This window comes from Phyllostomus discolor, chromosome 8, assembly GCF_004126475.2.
Source record: "Phyllostomus discolor isolate MPI-MPIP mPhyDis1 chromosome 8, mPhyDis1.pri.v3, whole genome shotgun sequence".
Taxonomy (NCBI): Eukaryota; Metazoa; Chordata; class Mammalia; order Chiroptera; family Phyllostomidae; genus Phyllostomus; species Phyllostomus discolor.
Window position 1 is genome coordinate 38,083,307 of NC_040910.2, and position 17,379 is coordinate 38,100,685.

A 17,379-nucleotide genomic window follows, 5' to 3' on the forward strand; every position below is an offset into this window, starting at 1 on the left:
ACTCCAATTTGTAAAATTATTCATGCCTGCTTTAGCGATTTTAAAGACATCACATTTGCTGATATTTGCAGTCAGTTGCATGGAAGAGCCTGCCACGTCTAACATACAAAGCTCCTTCCTTCAGATCAACTTCGTTAGTGGCAGCAGCAAGTGCCTATGTGGACTACACCTATCAACAAATTATAGCTTGTTTTCAAAAACTCAATTGGGGTGAATTGAAAATCTGTAAAGTTTGATGTTCTGGTTCCTCTTGGTAAGTTTCTATCAAAAGCACTGAGAAATTTTAACTTGTAGAATTTTGTAAAATCACAGAAAATATAGCAGTTTACATTTTAGAATTTTTCATTCCAGGATTTTCAAGTGTCTTTTCAGGGCTGGGATTTAAACTAAGCGTGGCAGCCATTCTCTCTTGGCTATGTGGGTTGAAAGGGCGCAGGACTCTCACCTGCCGGCCATGAAGAGGTGCCACGTAGTTTTGTATTAGGAGCTGGAGAACCCAGTAACAAGGCTGATGGTATCGGGGAACTGTGGGACAAGCATGGATTAATGGGAGATGCCTGAGTTGCTAAACTGAGACTGAGGGAATGCTGAGCTGCACATTTATTTTTCTCCTAAGAGATGGTGCCTCTAATTGGTCTGATGTGGCAAAAGGGAGGCAGGAGTGTGTGTGTGTGTGTGTGTGTGTTCGTTCATGGGTATTTTAAAGGGAGCGGGACTTGAAGGCAGAATTCCACCGTTATTCTAAATCTGTATAACTTTTAAATGAACCCTTCCTTTCCTTTTTACCAAACTCTAGCACTGGGAGTTTTGGCGGTGGGCAATCGGGCTCACGGTATCTGTTTCAGAATTGCATAGAGGCTGGCATTCTGTTACACAGAGACCCTGTAAAGTTGTGTGTTCAGAATCCACTTCTGCCACCATACATCTGCTCTGCTGAGACTCCTCTCCTCCAGCCCTCATCTGCCAGGGCCAGCCTCTCCTTCCTGCCCTGGGCAGAGTCTGCCCTGGCAACTCAGACCCTTTCCTCTAATGTCCCCTAAAATCTCCCACATGTATATGTCTAGAACTCTTTTTAAGTGTGTGTGTGTGTGTGTGTGTGTATATATATATATATATATATAATTGATTATGCTATTACAGTTGTCCCATTTTTTTCCCCTTTGTTCTCCAACCTGCACCCCCTTCTCCCATAGGCATTCACCCCCCCTTAGTTCATGTCCATGGGTCGTACATATAAGTTCTTTGGCTTCTCCATTTCCTATGCCATTCTTAACCTCCGGGTCTATTTTGTACCTAGCATTCATGGTTATTCTCTGTACCTTATCCCCCATTCTCCTCCCTTCCCCTCCCCACCAATAACACTCCATTTCTGTGATCCTGTTCCTATTCTAGTTGTTTGCTTAGTTTTTGTTTTATTTATGTTCAGTTGTTGACAGGTATGAGTTTGTTGTCATTTTACTGTTCATAGCTTTGATTATCTTCTTTTTCTTAGATAAATCCCTTTAACATTTCACATAATAAGGGCTTGGTGATGATGAACTCTTTTAACTTTACCTTATCTGGGGAGCACTTTATCTGCCCTTCCGTTTTTTTTTGTTTGTTTGTTTTGAAAGATTTTATTTATTTATTTTTAGAGATGGGGAGTGAGAAAGAGAGGGAGATATCAATGTGTAGTTGCCTCTGGTACACCCCCTACTGGGGACCTGGCCTGTAACCCAGGCATGTGCCCTAGACTGGGAATCAAACCAGCAACTCTTTGCTTCACAGGCTGGCACTCAATCACTGAGCCATACCAGCCAGGGCTGCCCTTCCATTCTACATGATAGCTCGCTGGACAGAGTAATCTTGGATGTAGGGCCTTGCCTTTTATGACTCTGAATACTTCTTTCCAGGCCCTTCTTGCCTGCAAGGTTTCTTTTGAGAAATCAGCTGATTGTCTTATGGGAACTCCTTTGTAGATAACTTGTATCCTTTTCTCTTGCTGCTTCTAAGATTCTCTCCTCATCTTTAATCTTGGATAATGTAATTATGATGTGCCTTGGTATATTCTTCCTTGGATCCAACTTCTTTGGGAGACTCTGAGCTTCCTATACTTCCTGGAAGTCTATTTCCTTTACTAGATTGGGGAAGTTCTTCATTACTTTTTCAAGTAAGTTTTCAATTTCTTGCTCTTCCTCTTCTCCTTCTGGCACCCCTATGATCTGAATGTTGGAACATTTAAGTTGTCCTAGAGGTTCCTAAGCCTCTCCTCATTTTTTTTTGAATTATTTATTTTTTTTTTAAAGATTTTATTTATTTATTTTTAGAGAGGGAAGGGGGAGAGACAGACAGACAGACAGACAGACAGACAGACATCAATGTGCGGTTGCTGGGGGTTCTGGCCTGCAACCCAGGAATGTACCCTGGCTGGGAATCGAACCTGGGACACTTTGGTTCCCAGCCCGCGCTCAATCCACAGAGCTACACCAGCCAGGGCTTTTTTGAATTATTGTTTCTTCACTGTGTTCTGGCTGAATGTTTATTTCTTCCTTCTTCTCCAAATCACTGATATGAGTCCCAGTTTCCTTCCCTTCACTGTTGGTTCCCTGTATATTTTTCTCTATTTTACTTTGCATAGCCTTCACTTTTTCCTCTATTTTGAGACCATACTCAACCATTTCCGTGAATATCCTGATTACTAGTGTTTTGAACTCTGCATCTGATAGGTTGACTATCTCTACATTGCTTAGTTCTATTTTTGGAGCTTTGATCTGTCCTTTCATTTGTGCCAATTTTTTTCCCCTCAGGGTGCCTGTAATGTTGTAAGAGGTAGAACCTTAGGTATTTGCCAGGGTGGGGCAACCTATTGTCACGGAATTTAATTTGGAACACAAACATCCTTCACAGATGAACCCATCAGGGCTGCAATAAAACAGCCATTTCAACCCTGGCTGCTCAGGTCCTGGCAGAATTACCTGGGTCACTTTTCAAAAGATCCAGACTCCCTGGCCCTCCATGGACTAGTGGTCAGGATCTCTCAGGAAGAGGCCCAGGGAGTTTGTGTTTTTCCAAAGCCCTGCAGTGGATTTCAAGGTGCTGACAAGCTCAAAAGCCACACTCCCAACATCACCCAGTATCCCCTGGAACAGAACCTAGTGTGAGTTCTGTACTACAGCCAGAACCCACAGTGGAAGGACGCTGGGACCCACAAGTTTGGGGGAACAGCAGCAAAATGAGGAATCCCAAGCCCTGGCTCAAGTGGCCCAGTGTATTAAGTGCTAGCCTTGAACCAAAGGGTTACTGGTTCAATTCCCAGTCAGGGCACATGCCTGGGTTGCAGGACAGGACCCCTGTAGGGGGCATGTGAGAGGCAACCATTCATTGATGCTTCTCTCCTTCTCTCCCCCTCTTTATAATAATAATAATAATAAGTAAATAAGTAAATAAAATCTTAAAAAAAAAAAAAAAACAATGAAGAACCCCAAATGGCTTCTGTGGTCTCAGTAAAAACAGGAAATGTGTACCCAATAGGAGGGGTGGGTAGTTTGAGAAGCATGTGGAAGGCTGAGGGGGTACTTGTGAGGAACAGGAAAACCACTAGAAAGGCCCCCAGTGGTGCCCAGGCCCAGCACTGGAGGGCATCTCTGCAGAGAGGCCCAGTCTACACAATGGACTTTTTTTTTAAATGTACAATTATCTTGGGGGTTTTTATTATTCTGAATTTATTTTTAATTATAATTGACATACAGTATTACATTAGTTTCAGATGTACAAGGCGGTGATTCAATGTTTACATACCTTACAAAGTGATCACTCCATAAGTTTAACAGTCCCCTGTCCCCACACATAGTCATTACGACATTACTGACTCTATTCCCAGTGCTGTAATTAATTACATCTCTACGACTTATGCCATAACTGGCAACATGGACTTTTCCAGCACAAGTGGGGACAGGACGCACGATGGGCCAACCCAGGGCTGATATTGTTTGAAGTAGACAATAAACACAACGGTGGCAGAAGAGCATCTACAGGCTGATGTTCGGAGGGACAAGAGGTTGTGGTATGGGGCAGTGTATGTGTAACTGCAGCATTTCAGGGCTTAGGCCCAGGGAGCAGTGGCTGTGGGAAATTGACTGGGGGAAGTCAGTGAGACTCATAGGCCAGCGGGCTGGTCAGTGTCCTGCAGCTGCTGTAATATTCTCTAGTAATCACACATTCTGTACACTAAAACCACACACATTTATTCTCTGATTGTTCTGGGTAAGGAGTCTGACACAGGTCTTCCAGAGGCTCCAGGAGAACCATTTTTGGTATTTTCCAGATTATAAAGGAGCCACATACTTGGCTCGTGGCCCCCTTCCTCCATCTTCATAGCCAGCAGTGCAGCCTCATACACCTCTGTCTGACTCTGACCCCCCTGCCTCCTCCTTAGAAGGACCCATATGATCATACTGAGCCCTGCAGGGAATCCAGGGTCCTCCCTTGTCTCAGGAGCCTTGACTTAATTCCACCTGCAAAGTCCCTCTGCCATGTGAGGTGACTGTCCACAGGTCCTGGGACTAGTTTGGGAATATCTCTGGGGGCCATTATTTAGCTGATCAGTCAGGTCAACCAGGGCCGGTGGGGAAATCAAGGCTAGGAGGCAGGAGGCGACAGATTTTGCGAGCACAGCGAAGAGACCACAGGATGAAGAGGCCAGGCCCCCTCAGGGACAAGCAGCAGCAGCAGCAGCAGCACAGATGCCTGGGCCTCAGAAGGAGGCCCATCCTCATGAGCATGGACACAGGCAATCCACCTAGAGGACTAAGCTGGTCCAGACTGCCAGTCCCAACCTCGGGTTCCTGAACAACAGGTAACATTAGCTCCAGAGGGCAAAAGGAGAGGCACTCCTCAGAGTCATGCTCTAGTGTCAGCATGGACTTCGGAGGTTGGTGACAGGGAGCCAGGCCAGTAAATATGGGTAGAAATCCAGCCCCCCACCACTGATAGCTGACCCCGAGATGGGGTTACTGTGCCCGGATATTGTTGGGGACAACTCCTGTGAGAGGAAATGGGAGGGAGCTGGGAGAAGACCATGGGGATCTGGCAGAATGAAGGATCAGGGAGGAAAGACTGGATGGGAATGCCTAAGGAAGAGTCAGCAAGTCCAGTCACCTGCCTAGGTGGCCCACATGCAGTCATCACCTGGGAGTAGCAGCATGGCCTTTGGAACACAAGGTGATGGACTTCAAAGCTGGGCAGCTAGGCTCCTAGTTAATTACACTCAGTAGCTGAGGTCTTAGAGGGGCTACCAACCTCAGGAGCCTTGGAAAGTGCAGGGAGCTCTCAGATGAGAGGTCTAAATTAAATACAAAAGCAAAGGCAAAGGGAGATGGCCAGTCACTGGGTACTCAGCACCAGGCAGCGACACAGCTGCTGCCAACACAACGTTTCCCAGAACCTACTCTATCCAAATAGTGAAAGGTACATGCAGAGCTTGTACCGAACAGAGTGAACTGCAGCCCCAAACAGCAAACAACTGTAACAACTTAAATGCTCATTTAAGGGGGACTAGCTAAATAAACTGACAAGAGGGTCTTCCTATGCTGACACGGATAGCTGTCAGTGAGACTGCTATACACACAGCAAGTCACAACAGAATCTTAACCTATACTCAGAATCACCCATGATTTCTATGCAGAGAAAGATCTCAAGTACAGACACCAAACTGATTTACAGGGAGAGGTGTTGTCCCTTTTGACTTAATAAACACTGAGCTTATTACAGAAAGTTATGGGTATAGCTTTATAAAGATTAACAGAAAAAGTTTCGAGAGCCCTGGCCAGGAAGGTCAGTTAGTTAGAGCATTGTCTGAAACGCCAAGGTTGCAGGTTCAATCCCAGGTGAGGGCACACATAGCTAGTGAAACAACAAATTGGTGTTTCTCCTCCCTACCCATTCTCTCTCTCTAAAATCGATTTAAAAAAAAAAGTTTTCCCTCAAATATGAAAAGTGCCCACAAGAATAAAATAGTAAGCCAATTGAGCTTTTTCCCTAGTCATATCCAACTCCTAGAAGTAAAAACAGGCCCTGGACACTAGCTCAGTTTGTTGGAGCATTGTCCCAATACACTAAGGTTACTGGGTTTGATCCCCGGTCAGGGTACATACAAGAAGCAACCAAAGCAGCATAAATAAGTGGAACAACAAAGCAATGTTTCTGTCTCTTTCAATCTCTAATCAATTAAAAAAAAAAAGATTATTATAGAAGCAAAGACACTCACAAGTGAATTTCCCCCTACCTGCCAACATTATCCTTTCTGTATGTATCTCAAGGATAATGGATTCACACACTCCAGAAATGTGTAAATTAGACCACTACTTTTTAGACTTCTGGAACTCATTTTAAGAAATGTTTTCCATGATAACCCAATACAAAGACACACATACACACTTAGTATCATAAACTGAAATAAAAGTTTCAAAAAACAAGTTATTCTGCCCTGGCTGGTGTGGCTCAGTGGACTGAGTGTCGGCCTGCAAACCGAAAGACAGCTGGTTGATTCCCAGCCAGGGTATATTACTGGGTTGGGGGCATGCAAGAGGCAACTAATCAATGTATCTCTCGCATGTCAATGTTTCTCCCCCTCTCTTTCTCCCTTCCTTCCCCTCTCTCTAAAAATATATAAATTATATTTTTTTAAAGAAACAAGTTATGCTATGTACATGCAGGCTGGGGTTTTCTAGTTTCTATTTTTTTTAATAGATTTTATTTATTTTTAGAGACAGGGGAAGGGAGGGAGAAAGAGAGGGAGAGAAACATCGACGTGTGGTTGCTTCTTGCATGTCCCCAACAGGGGATCTGCCCTGCAACCCAGGCATGTGCTCTGACTGGGAATCGAACTGGCTACCTTTGGTTCGCCGGTTGGCATTCAATCCACTGAGCCACACCAGCCAGGGCTACTTCTTCTTCTTTTTTTTTTTTTTTAACATAACCCACTAAATTGAATTCATAACCCACTAAGGGGTCACAGGCTGAGGACTGGAGATAGCTAGGGAGATGACTTCATGGGGCACTCTGGTACCCACTGAAGCCTGCATTATGTTTCTCACTGCATCCTCATAAGCACCGGCTAGATGGAAAGGCGGCAACTGCCCCCACTTTACAGGTGACAAACAGGTCAGGAGCTCTCCCCAGGTTAGCCAGTTAAACAGGCCCAAGAACTTGGACTCAGATCTCTTGAACTTCATACAAGTTCCACTAAGTCACCCTGCCTTTCCACACATAAGCCTCATTTCTATGATACTGCACAGAGATTTAAGCTAAAGTCTATTGTAAAAAGTGAACTTTTGGCGAGAAACTATATTGCTGCAGAAAAAGTAAATTTTCACAAGTCCCAGTTGGTGTGTGGTCAGGTGGGAGGAAAGAGCCTATTTGAGAGAGTGGGAAACTAGGAGAGTAACTCAGTAGTCATGGGCCGAGCTCCTTCAGGGAAAAAGATAAATGTCTCGAGTCAAAAGTGACACCTCTGAAACCATGATGATCTTCTGATGACAAAACCACAGCACCAGGATGCCGTGTCCTGCCCGGAATCATCAACAGGCCAAGGGCAGAGCCCACTCAGAAACCTGTGACTTTTGAGGACTTTCAGCACCAGCCTAGACTGTGCTTTTTGAAAAATGCTTCCACCAACAATACTCATTTAGTGGGTTCACGAACATGTGGGGAAGGCACCATCAATCCCCACCAATTCCAAATGAAGAAACCACGAGTCAGGGTACTGCCCAGTGATGATGGACACTCTCCTAAAAAACCAGATGCCCTAACAGGAGTGTGTGTCTCTCTGCCAGAAAGACACCATGACCTGTCCTCAGAATCTCAAATAGGCTGCTCAGTGACATCCAATGAACAGAGAGGGAAATCAGTACAAAAAAAGAAATCTAAGGGTGCAAATCACATATGCTTAGCCACTGCTCAGTAATAAGGGACACTGAAAAGATCACGGTGTTAGCTACACATTTGCAATCATTGCCATCGGGGAGAGTTTCCATAATGATGCAAAACCCAGAGAAGGGTTATGGAAAGGAGGAAAAATAACCTAATCATATTTCAGTGAGATCACACCTATTCTGCAAAAGTGCCAGAGGCCGAAACTCAGCCTCTCACCAACTTCAACTTCCTTGCACTTTCTAATCTGCAATTCCTGACTTCCCTGGGCACCACTGTGAGGAAGGTCGGTTAGCATCTGGTACTGGGACCTGCATAGCATCAAACAGCTGCTCTCCTCAAGGTAGCCTCTCTCTAGCTAGAGAAGCGGGGACTTTCTTTAATGTTCCATCATGTAAAGGCCTACTTGGGACTCTTCCATGAAGTCAGAGGCCTGGTGGCCACTAACTGTCTTCATTCCTCCTAAATTTAGGTCACGGGTTGGGGGTGGGGAGGCGAGAGAGAAAGGCAATGGCGTCCACGGTTATAATTTTACTTCTGGAGAATCTTTTCTTCCCCCTGGTTTTTAGGTTTCTAGTTGAAGTTGGCTTGCCATTCCAGGGCCCCGCAGCAGGGTCCTTCTTTTGGCCTGGAACTCCCGCTGCCTTTGCCCCACCTTCCCCAGGAAGAACCGGTACCGGGCGAGGCCCCAGAGAACAACCAGGACTCGTACTAATCCCGTAAGTGGTTCTTCCAGCGGCGACCCGTGGACACGATAGTGCTCCAGGAGTCCAGAGACCTGGGGCGGGGCCGGAGACCTCGTATTTTAAACAGCTGATCCAGACACATATTCAAAATTGGAGACCCCCACTCGGGAGGACCTGCGAAGTCTCTTCCGGGGTCACCGCGGGGAAGGGGAAGAGGGCCCCGTGGCCGAAACGGTAAACTGAGGCTCCAAGAGGCCATCCAGTGGCAGGTCCCCCGAACGCTGAGCGGATAGACGGACGGGTGGGGGAGGGGTGCCCGAGAACAGCAACTTGGGGGCCTGCGGGGTCTCATCTGGGGAGACCTTCGGCGCTCGGGTGTAAACTGAGGCTCAGGGTGGACACGGGTGTGTGGCGCTCAGGCCGCGGAAAGGCAAGATCTAACCGAGAGCGGGGCCTCCGGGGCGAGCTGCAAGTCGGGGTCTCGGGCAGAGCCAGGCCTGCCCCGCGCGGCGCTCCCGGCTCACCTCGTCCTCCTTGTGGTTACGAATGCCCCGCACCAGGTCCTGCAGGTTCTTGTCGAACATGCGGTCGATGCTGCCCTTGACCATCTTGAGAGCCATCGCGGCGGCCGCCGGCAGGCAGCAGCCCCGGGAGGCCCGAGGCCGGATGCAGCGCGGGGGTCCGGGGGTCGCGCCTGCTGCCCGTGGAGCACTGTGCTGCCGGCCGCCGCTGCGGGGCGGGCTCCCAGACCAGGCTTGCGATGGTCCGTGGGGCAGCAGCGGCGGCAGCGGCGGCCGCGGCGGCTGGATGCGCTGGGCAGGCCGCGATCCCCTCCCCTCACGCTCCGCGGCACTTGCAAATGGCGGACGAGATGGCGGCCGGTCAGCTGACCGCGGGACTCCACGGCCGGGGGTCCACCCCCGGAAGTCCCGCCTCCCACAAAGTCTTGCCCCCACAGAGCCTTGTAACTACGTTTCCGGGACCACACCAGGCCGCGGAAGGGAAACCAGGACAACGCCCTCTGAGCCCATTGGCCCCGCCCTCTCCGGGTCAGGGCTCTTTCTTGTCATTGGTTAGTGTCCTCTGGGGCTCCAGCTACTTCCTTGTTTGGCTTATAACCACGCCTCTTAGTTGAGGCCTCCCTGCCTCTCAGATAATTGACAGCTGTGGGCGGGGCGCCCACGTGGAGCTTCTCTGTCAAGTTCCTAGAGAAGAATCCAGCTCCGCCTTTTTGGATTCTAAAAGGTGACGCTACCTGAGAACTTGCAAATCTGTTGCTGCGGTGAACGGATCCTGTGTCTCCTGCCCATCTCGCTAAATCTTGTGAGATGGGTAGCACAGGCCGTAACCATGGCCCAGAACTAGGATCCCCAAATCAGTCATTTATTCAACATTTGTTGAGGGCCTTCTGTGTGCCAGGAATGGTAACGAGCGCTGTACACACAACAGTGAGTGAGTTACACTCAGTGCCAGCCCTCTAGATCAACCATTCAGAGAGTAAAAATGCATGCCACAAACTGAGCTAAGACTTGCAATAAATATCTGACAATGGACGAATAGCCACAACGTGGTTCAACAAACAGAAATCAAGCAGAACAATATAAAAATTCTTACAATTCATGAAAAAAGACAACCCCGTTAAAACATGGCAAAACAAGAACATGTATCTCATAAAAGAAGACATCCAAATGGCCAATGAGTGAGTATATTTAGAAGGTGCTCCATCTCATTTGTCATCAGGAAAATTTAAACCATAAGGAGATACCTCTGTACCCCCATGAGAATGGCTAAAATTAGAAAGACTGATGCTTTTACACTTCAGGTAGGAATGTGAAACTACACAGACACATTCAACACCTGTCTGGTTATATCATTTAAAACTAATGTACGGCCCTGGCCGGCGTGGATCAGTTGGGTGGAGCGTTGCCCTGTAAACCGAAATGTCGTGGCTCATACTAGAGGGAACCAATTGATGTTTCTCTAGGTCTTCTTTCCTTCCCCTCTCTCTAAAATCAATAAGCATGTCCTTGGATAAGGATACATTTTTTTTTATTTAAAAAGCTAATGTATGCAGGCCTGGTGGGGTGGGTAGCTCAGTTGGTTAGAGAGTTGTTCTGGTATGCCAAGGTTGTATGTTCTGTCAAGGTCAGGGCACATACAAGAATCAACTAGGAATGAAAAATCAATGTTTCTTTTTTTCTCTCTCTCCCTTCCTCTCTCTCTAAAAAATTAATAAATAAAAATAAAGCTAACATATGCTATCTCTGTGACCTAGCAGTTCCACTATTTTTCCCAACAAGTATGTAGTGATATAGGCCTTGACCAGTGTGGCTCAGTTGGTTGGGTGTCGTCCCACAAAGGGCACATGCCTATGTTGCAGTTCGGTCCCAGTCAGGGTACAAGCAAGAGGCAACCTGATAGATGTTTCTCTTTCACGTTGGTGTTTCTCTCCCTCCCTTTTTCCCTTCCTTCCCCTATCTTAAAAAAAAAGAAGAAGGAGGAGAGCCATGGTTGGTGTGGCTCAGTGATTGAGCGCTGGCCTGCGAACCAAAGGGTAGGTGGTTCAATTCCCAGTCAGGGCACATGCCTGGGTTGCAGGTCAGGTCCCCAGTAGGGGGCATGTGAGAGGCAGCCATACATTGATGTTTGTCTCCCTCTCTTTCTCCCTCCCTCCCCTTCTCGCTGGAAATGAATAAATAAAATCTGTAAAAAATAAAGAAATCTAATTAAAAACTAGGCAGGAAGGTGAAGGTGACACACATCCTGGCAGACTTGAGCCTGCTCTATGTGTGCAGAGTGGGGCGAAAGGTGGGGCTTGGGAGGGTAGCTGGGGAGGAATTACAGGGTCTGCGAAAAAGAGGGTGTTGGGGATGGAGCTCCCATTTCCCCTCCCTTTGCACTAACAAGGTAAAACTAAGTCTCCTTTTTCCCTCATTCCCGACCCTAAGGATTTAGCACACAATCAAGCTTATGACGGTAGAGTGGATGCCTAGATGAGTGACCGGAATGTCAATTCCTAGCTCAGCAGCATGGTCCCATAGAATTTCCTGCCATGAAGGACATGTCCTTCACCTGTGTTCTACGATGTGGTGGCCATCAGCCATGCATGGCTACTGAGCACTTGAAATGTGGCCAGTGGGATTAGATACTGCATTTGAAATCTTACTCAAAATTGAATATATCAACAAACAAAAATTTGAATATATCAACAAACAAGAAATTAACAAGAGCTGGCAGGGATGTGAAGAAATTGGAACCCACATGCACACTGCTGATGGGAATGGGAAATACTGCAGCCACTGAGAAAACAGTCTGGTGGTTCTTGCAAGAATTAAACACAGAATTACCATATGATCTAATAATCCTCTGCTGGGTATATATCCAAAAGAAATGAAAGCAAGGAGTCAAACAGATCTTTGCACATGTGTGTGTACACAACAGTGTGATTCACACTGTTGGAAAGGTGGAAGCAACCCAAGTGCTCATGGATGAACCTCAAAGACAGTGCAATAAGCCAGACATCAAAGGACAGGTGCTGTGTGATTCTACTTTATGAGGTCCCTAGAGGAGCCAGATTATAGAGACAGAAAGCAGATGGTGGGTGCCCAGGGCTGGGGAAGAAGGGTTGGGGGCTTAGTGTTTAATGGGGACAGAGCGGCAGCCACAATGCTTTGGGAGTTTCAGTTTGGGAAGATGAAAAAGTTCTGGAGATGGTTGGTGATTGGTTGCACAACAAAATGAATGTGCTTACTGCCACTGAGCTGTGCAGGTAAAATGGTAAATTTAACATTATATATATTTTACTACACTAAAACATTGAATATGGTGGCTAGTGAGGGCCATGTTAGAGATCACAGATTTAGACAATGGTCGTGTGGGGAGGGATGAGGTGCAGCAAGGGGGTCTTCAGTCAGAAAGACCTTGATTATGCTCCCAGTTCTGCTGGGGACTCAGGCCAGCCATTATGGGAGCCTCAGTGTTCTCATCTGTACTGGGGTCAAAATTAAACAAAAGTCTCAGTTCATGGAGCAGCACTAGGATTCATCCAGGATTTCTCAACTGTGGGTGATCTTCTCCCAGAGGACACTGGGATGTGTCTGGGGACATCTGTGGTTGCCACAACTGAGAGTGCTTCTGACACCTAGTTGAATGGGATCCAGGGATATTGCTTAACCCCCCTCAGTGGCCATGGTGTCCCCCTCAGAGGGAGTGCACGACCCAATGTTAGCAATGATGAGGAAGGAGACTCTGCTTTAGAAAATGCAAACTATAGTGACAGAAAGCAGATCAGTGATTGCCTGGGGCAAGAGTTGGGGATGTTCACAGCCTGGCACAAGGGAACTTTGAGGGTAATGGAAACCTTCCCTATCTTGATTATGCTGATAGTTTCACAGGGTATGTGCATGTCCAAACTTATCAAATTCTATAATCTAAATATGTATACTTTTATCATGTCAATTATACCTGAATAAAGCTGTTTTTTTTAAAGTGAGGCCCCCATAATACTCTGTTCCTTTTCCTGCTGAATATTTCCCTGTAAAATGTGTAACCTTCTAGCAAACCATATTTTTTACCTTGTTACTTTGTTTATTATGAGTCTTCACCACCTCCTCCACCCCAAACACAAATCATCTCATCTAGGGATCTCTGTCATTTTGTTTGCTATAGGTGCTTAATAAATGTTAGGTTAATGAAGACTAAAGTTTTGACAGGAGTGGATTTTTACAGACATTAGAGAGCTAATGGGCTGCCTGCAACTCCCAGGACAGCCAGCAGAGGACAGTGCTGGCCAGGCTCAAAGAGGAGCTGATCTTTGAAAGGATCTTAGCCTGGAGCCCTGAGGCTCCAACTTCTGTGATCAGCTCCAGCTACATCCTGAATCTACACGTGACCCATCCACCCACCCACTCATCCCTCCATCCATCCATCCATCCATCCATCATGTGTCCATCCATCCGTTCAATAACATACTGAGTGTCCACTGTGTGCCAGCTTTGGCAATAAGCAGAGATGGAGGACCAAATTTTAGCCCAGAGAAGGTTTGGGGGGAGTCATCCCGGCAGACATCAGGTGAAAGGCTAGAATAAACAGCATGGTGGAAGAACAGAGAGGAGGCTGGTGTGGTTGGAGTACAGTGAGCAAGGAGGGAAGTGAACGGAGGTGAGACTGGTGAGTTCCACAGTGGCCATCTCAGGCATCACCATACAGGAACATTCACTGAATGCTCATGGTGTAGTCCACATGTGTTGTATTTTGACACTTGAGACAATGGGCAAGGATCATCTCTTTTTGCTCTTGACACTAGAGGCTCAGTGAAGTAAGGTCGATTAACCGAAATCCCATAGCTGGTAAGTTGCCATGTTCACACTCAGTTCTCAAGTTTTTCTCTTATCCAGGTACCTTCAGATATAACTCGGACACCATTAACAGGTTCTCTCACCTGCACTTGGGTTCACTGCTTTGAAGCTCTCTCAGTCCAGTGAGGGGGCACCTAGTATTTTAGCCAGCAAATGTTGTGGTAACACTGTGTAACAAAGTATACCAAGGCTAGGGCTTACACTATCATTATTTATTCTCAGCTGCAGGTCAGCTGGGTATCTGAAGATCTAACCCTGGCTCAGCTGGTATTGGTTCCAAGCTTTGGGCTGGCCCATGTGTGTTCCATGCAGTGTGCACTGGAGAATGTTTAACAGCTGGATAGTGGGAAGGGGGCATTCATTTGTTATCTTGCCAATTTCTATGGTGGAAATACTCCCACTATGGCTGATTTAAGCTACCGTGACATCACTGAATGAGGGTTGGGAAGAGCTGTGCAGTAGTGTGTCATTATAGACTGTCTCAGTGTGTTCAGGCTGCTATAACAAAAATACTAGAGATTTGGTGGCTTATAAACACAGGCATTGATTTTTCACTGTTCTGGAAGCTAGAGGTCCAAGTTCAAGGTGCCAGTAAGGTTCAGTGTCTGGTGAGAGCTACTTCCTGGTTCACAGAAGGCACCCTCTCCCTGTGTCCTTACATGGTATAAGGGGAGGAGCTCTCTGGGGTCTCCTTTATAAGGGCACTCATACCATTCACGAGGGCTCTGCCATCATGACCTCATTAGGCTTCAAGATATGATTTGGGCGGACGTGTTCAGTCCATAGCATATACTATTTCCACCATATTGACAATACATGTAAACATCAAAAGAATGGTACAATAGTAAAACAAATGGGAACAGTGAGTTTGGGTATTGATTACTTTTGCTTTAGTTATAATTTATTTAATTGTATATTTGCATAATTTCATTTTTAATTCTGTGTTTAGAAACCAGGTCACAAAGTTCTCAAACATTTAACAAGTCAGTGTGAGCCAGCTTCAGCGCACCACTGGTTGCCTGTGTCTGCATGTGCTCCTTTTCCTGGGCCAGCCTCGTACCAGGTGCAACCTGGCTTTTGAGCACCTGCCATCATTTGATGGGTCAGAGCAAGTCAGGGCCACACACACACACACACACACACACGCCCCTGCACACACATGCACACACACCTGTGGGTGAGGGACAGACTCCTCCTAAGGCTGCAAGAATTCAACCTCACCTGAACAAAGTGTGCTGACACAGGGAGAGATAAAGAATCTGAAGGAATAGAACAAGGAATGGCATGTGCCATTGTGGCCTTCCCTTAAAAATAAAAAAACAAAAACTAGTGAGCTATATGTCTAGGAAAAACTCACTTTTCCTCCTGTGTGTGTTTCCTTCACTCACACTATTGCCATGCTCACAATCCTTCTAAACCCAGATATGTGGTTTATTTCCCCCACACAAAAGTGATTTTCTGTGACATCACCTCGGAGTCCTACAATTCAACTCACTTCTGACCCCATCTACCTGGAGGTGGCACCAGACCCCACAGGTTAAGTTTCTGTCCGCATGTCAGACACCAAGCACGGGTGCAGGTTGTCATCTGTGCTTCTGACTGACAGGCTATAGATGGGAAGTTACCACAACTTCCTCCTTGGGTTTGATTAATTTGTTAGGGCAACTCACAGAACTCAGGAAAACAGTTCACTTACTATGTATTGATTACAAAAGGATATGATAGTCCTGACTAGTGTGACTGAGTTGGTTGGGCGTTGCCAGCATGGCAAAAGGCTGCTGGTTCGATTCCTGGTCAGGACACATGCCTGGGTTGCAGGTTCAGTCCCCGGTCAGGGTGGATACGAGAGGCAACCAATGTACCTCTCTCACACTGATATTCCTCTCTCTCTCTCTCTCTCTCTCTCTTTCCCTCCCTTCCCCTCTCTCTAAAACAAAAACAAAAATAAAAGCAACACAAAACCTGTGTTAAAAGGATATGATAAAGGACACAGATCAACAGCCAGATGGAAGAGATGCATGAGACAAGGAGTGTGGGAAGGGATGCAGGGCTTCCGTGCCCTCTCCGAGCCCACAGCTCTCCGCAAGCCTCCACGTGTTCGCCAACCCAAAGCTCCCAAAGCCCTAGATCTCTGGGATTTTTAGGTAGGCATGATCAGTTGTTAACTCAATCTATACTTCCTCTCCCATCCCTGGAGGATGGGGGTGGAGCTGAAAGTTTCAAGCTTCTAATCATGGCTTGTTCTTTCTGGTGACTAGCCCCATCCCAGAGCTATGTGGTTTTTTTCCCCCACACAAAACCGAGGGTCACCTTAGAACAAAAGACACTCCTCTCACCCAGGAAATTCCCAGGGATTTAGGAGCTCAGTATCAGGAAATGGGTAGACACAAAATATTAGAACAAAAGATGCTCCTAAGTGCTCTTATCACTTAGAAAATCACAAGGGTTTTAGGAGCTCATAAGGTATAATTTACATAAAATTCATCCTTTTCAATGTCCAATTCAGTAGTTTTTGTTATATTCAAAAGTTATGTGACCATCACTACTCTCTAATTCTAGGACAGTTTTATCACCAAAAAATAAAAACAAAAAATCTGTATAACCATTAGCAGTCACTTCCTATCCCCTCCCCCAGACCCTGACAATCATTGACCCACTTCCTGTCCCTGTGGATTTGCCTGTTCTGGACATTTCATAGAAATGGAAAGACATACCATGTGGCCTTTTGTGTCTGGCTTTTCTCACTGAGCATCATGTGTTCAAGGTCCACCCACATGGCAGTGAGTGTCAGTGCTTTCTTTTTCTTGGCTGAATAATATTCCAGTGTTTGGATGAACCACATTGTGTTTATCCATGATCTGTTCATGGTTATTTGAGTTATTTCCACTTTTTGGCAATTATGAATGATGCTGCTGTGAACATGCATATACAAGTGTTTGGTGGACATACGCTTTTATTGCTCCATGCCTAGTGGTGGAGTTGCTGGGTCACATGATGCCTCTGTGTTTAGCTTTATGAGAAACTTTCAGACTGTTTTCCACAGTAGCGGCCCCATTTTATATTTCCATCAGTGATGTATGTGTTCCAGTTTCTGCACATCCTCTCCAACACTTATCTGTCTTTTTGATTCTAGCCATACTAGTGAGTATGAAGTGCTACCTCATTGTGTATTGAGGTGCATTTCCCTGATGGCTCATGATGCTGAGCATCTTTTCATGAGCTCATCAACCATTTGTGCATCTTCTTTGGAGCAATGTCTGTTCAGATGTTTTGCCTCTTATTAAATTGGGTTTTATTATTAAGTTCGAAGAGTTCTTTACATATTCTAGACACCTGTCTCTTATCAGATATCTGATATGCAAGGATTTTCTCCAATTCTGTATGTTGTCTTCTCATTTTCTCAGTGGTGTTCTTTGAAGCGCAAAAGA

At 46.2% G+C, this 17,379-nt stretch overlaps 1 protein-coding gene across 3 annotated transcripts in view; it reads right to left on the reverse strand.

Annotated features, from left to right (window-relative positions):
• AP3D1 (adaptor related protein complex 3 subunit delta 1) overlaps window positions 1-17,379 on the reverse strand; it is a 64,775-nt gene that overhangs the window by 32,743 nt on the left and 14,653 nt on the right. Inside the window, exon 1 of one of the 3 annotated variants that reach the window (XM_028519268.2) lies at window positions 9,119-9,473. The exons of the other annotated variants lie outside the window; for them this stretch is intronic. Within the exon in view, the coding sequence (XP_028375069.1) occupies window positions 9,119-9,214 (96 nt within the window). The 5' untranslated portion in view covers window positions 9,215-9,473. Of the gene's footprint in view, window positions 1-9,118; window positions 9,474-17,379 lie in introns of those variants that run through there. 3 annotated transcript variants of the gene reach the window in all.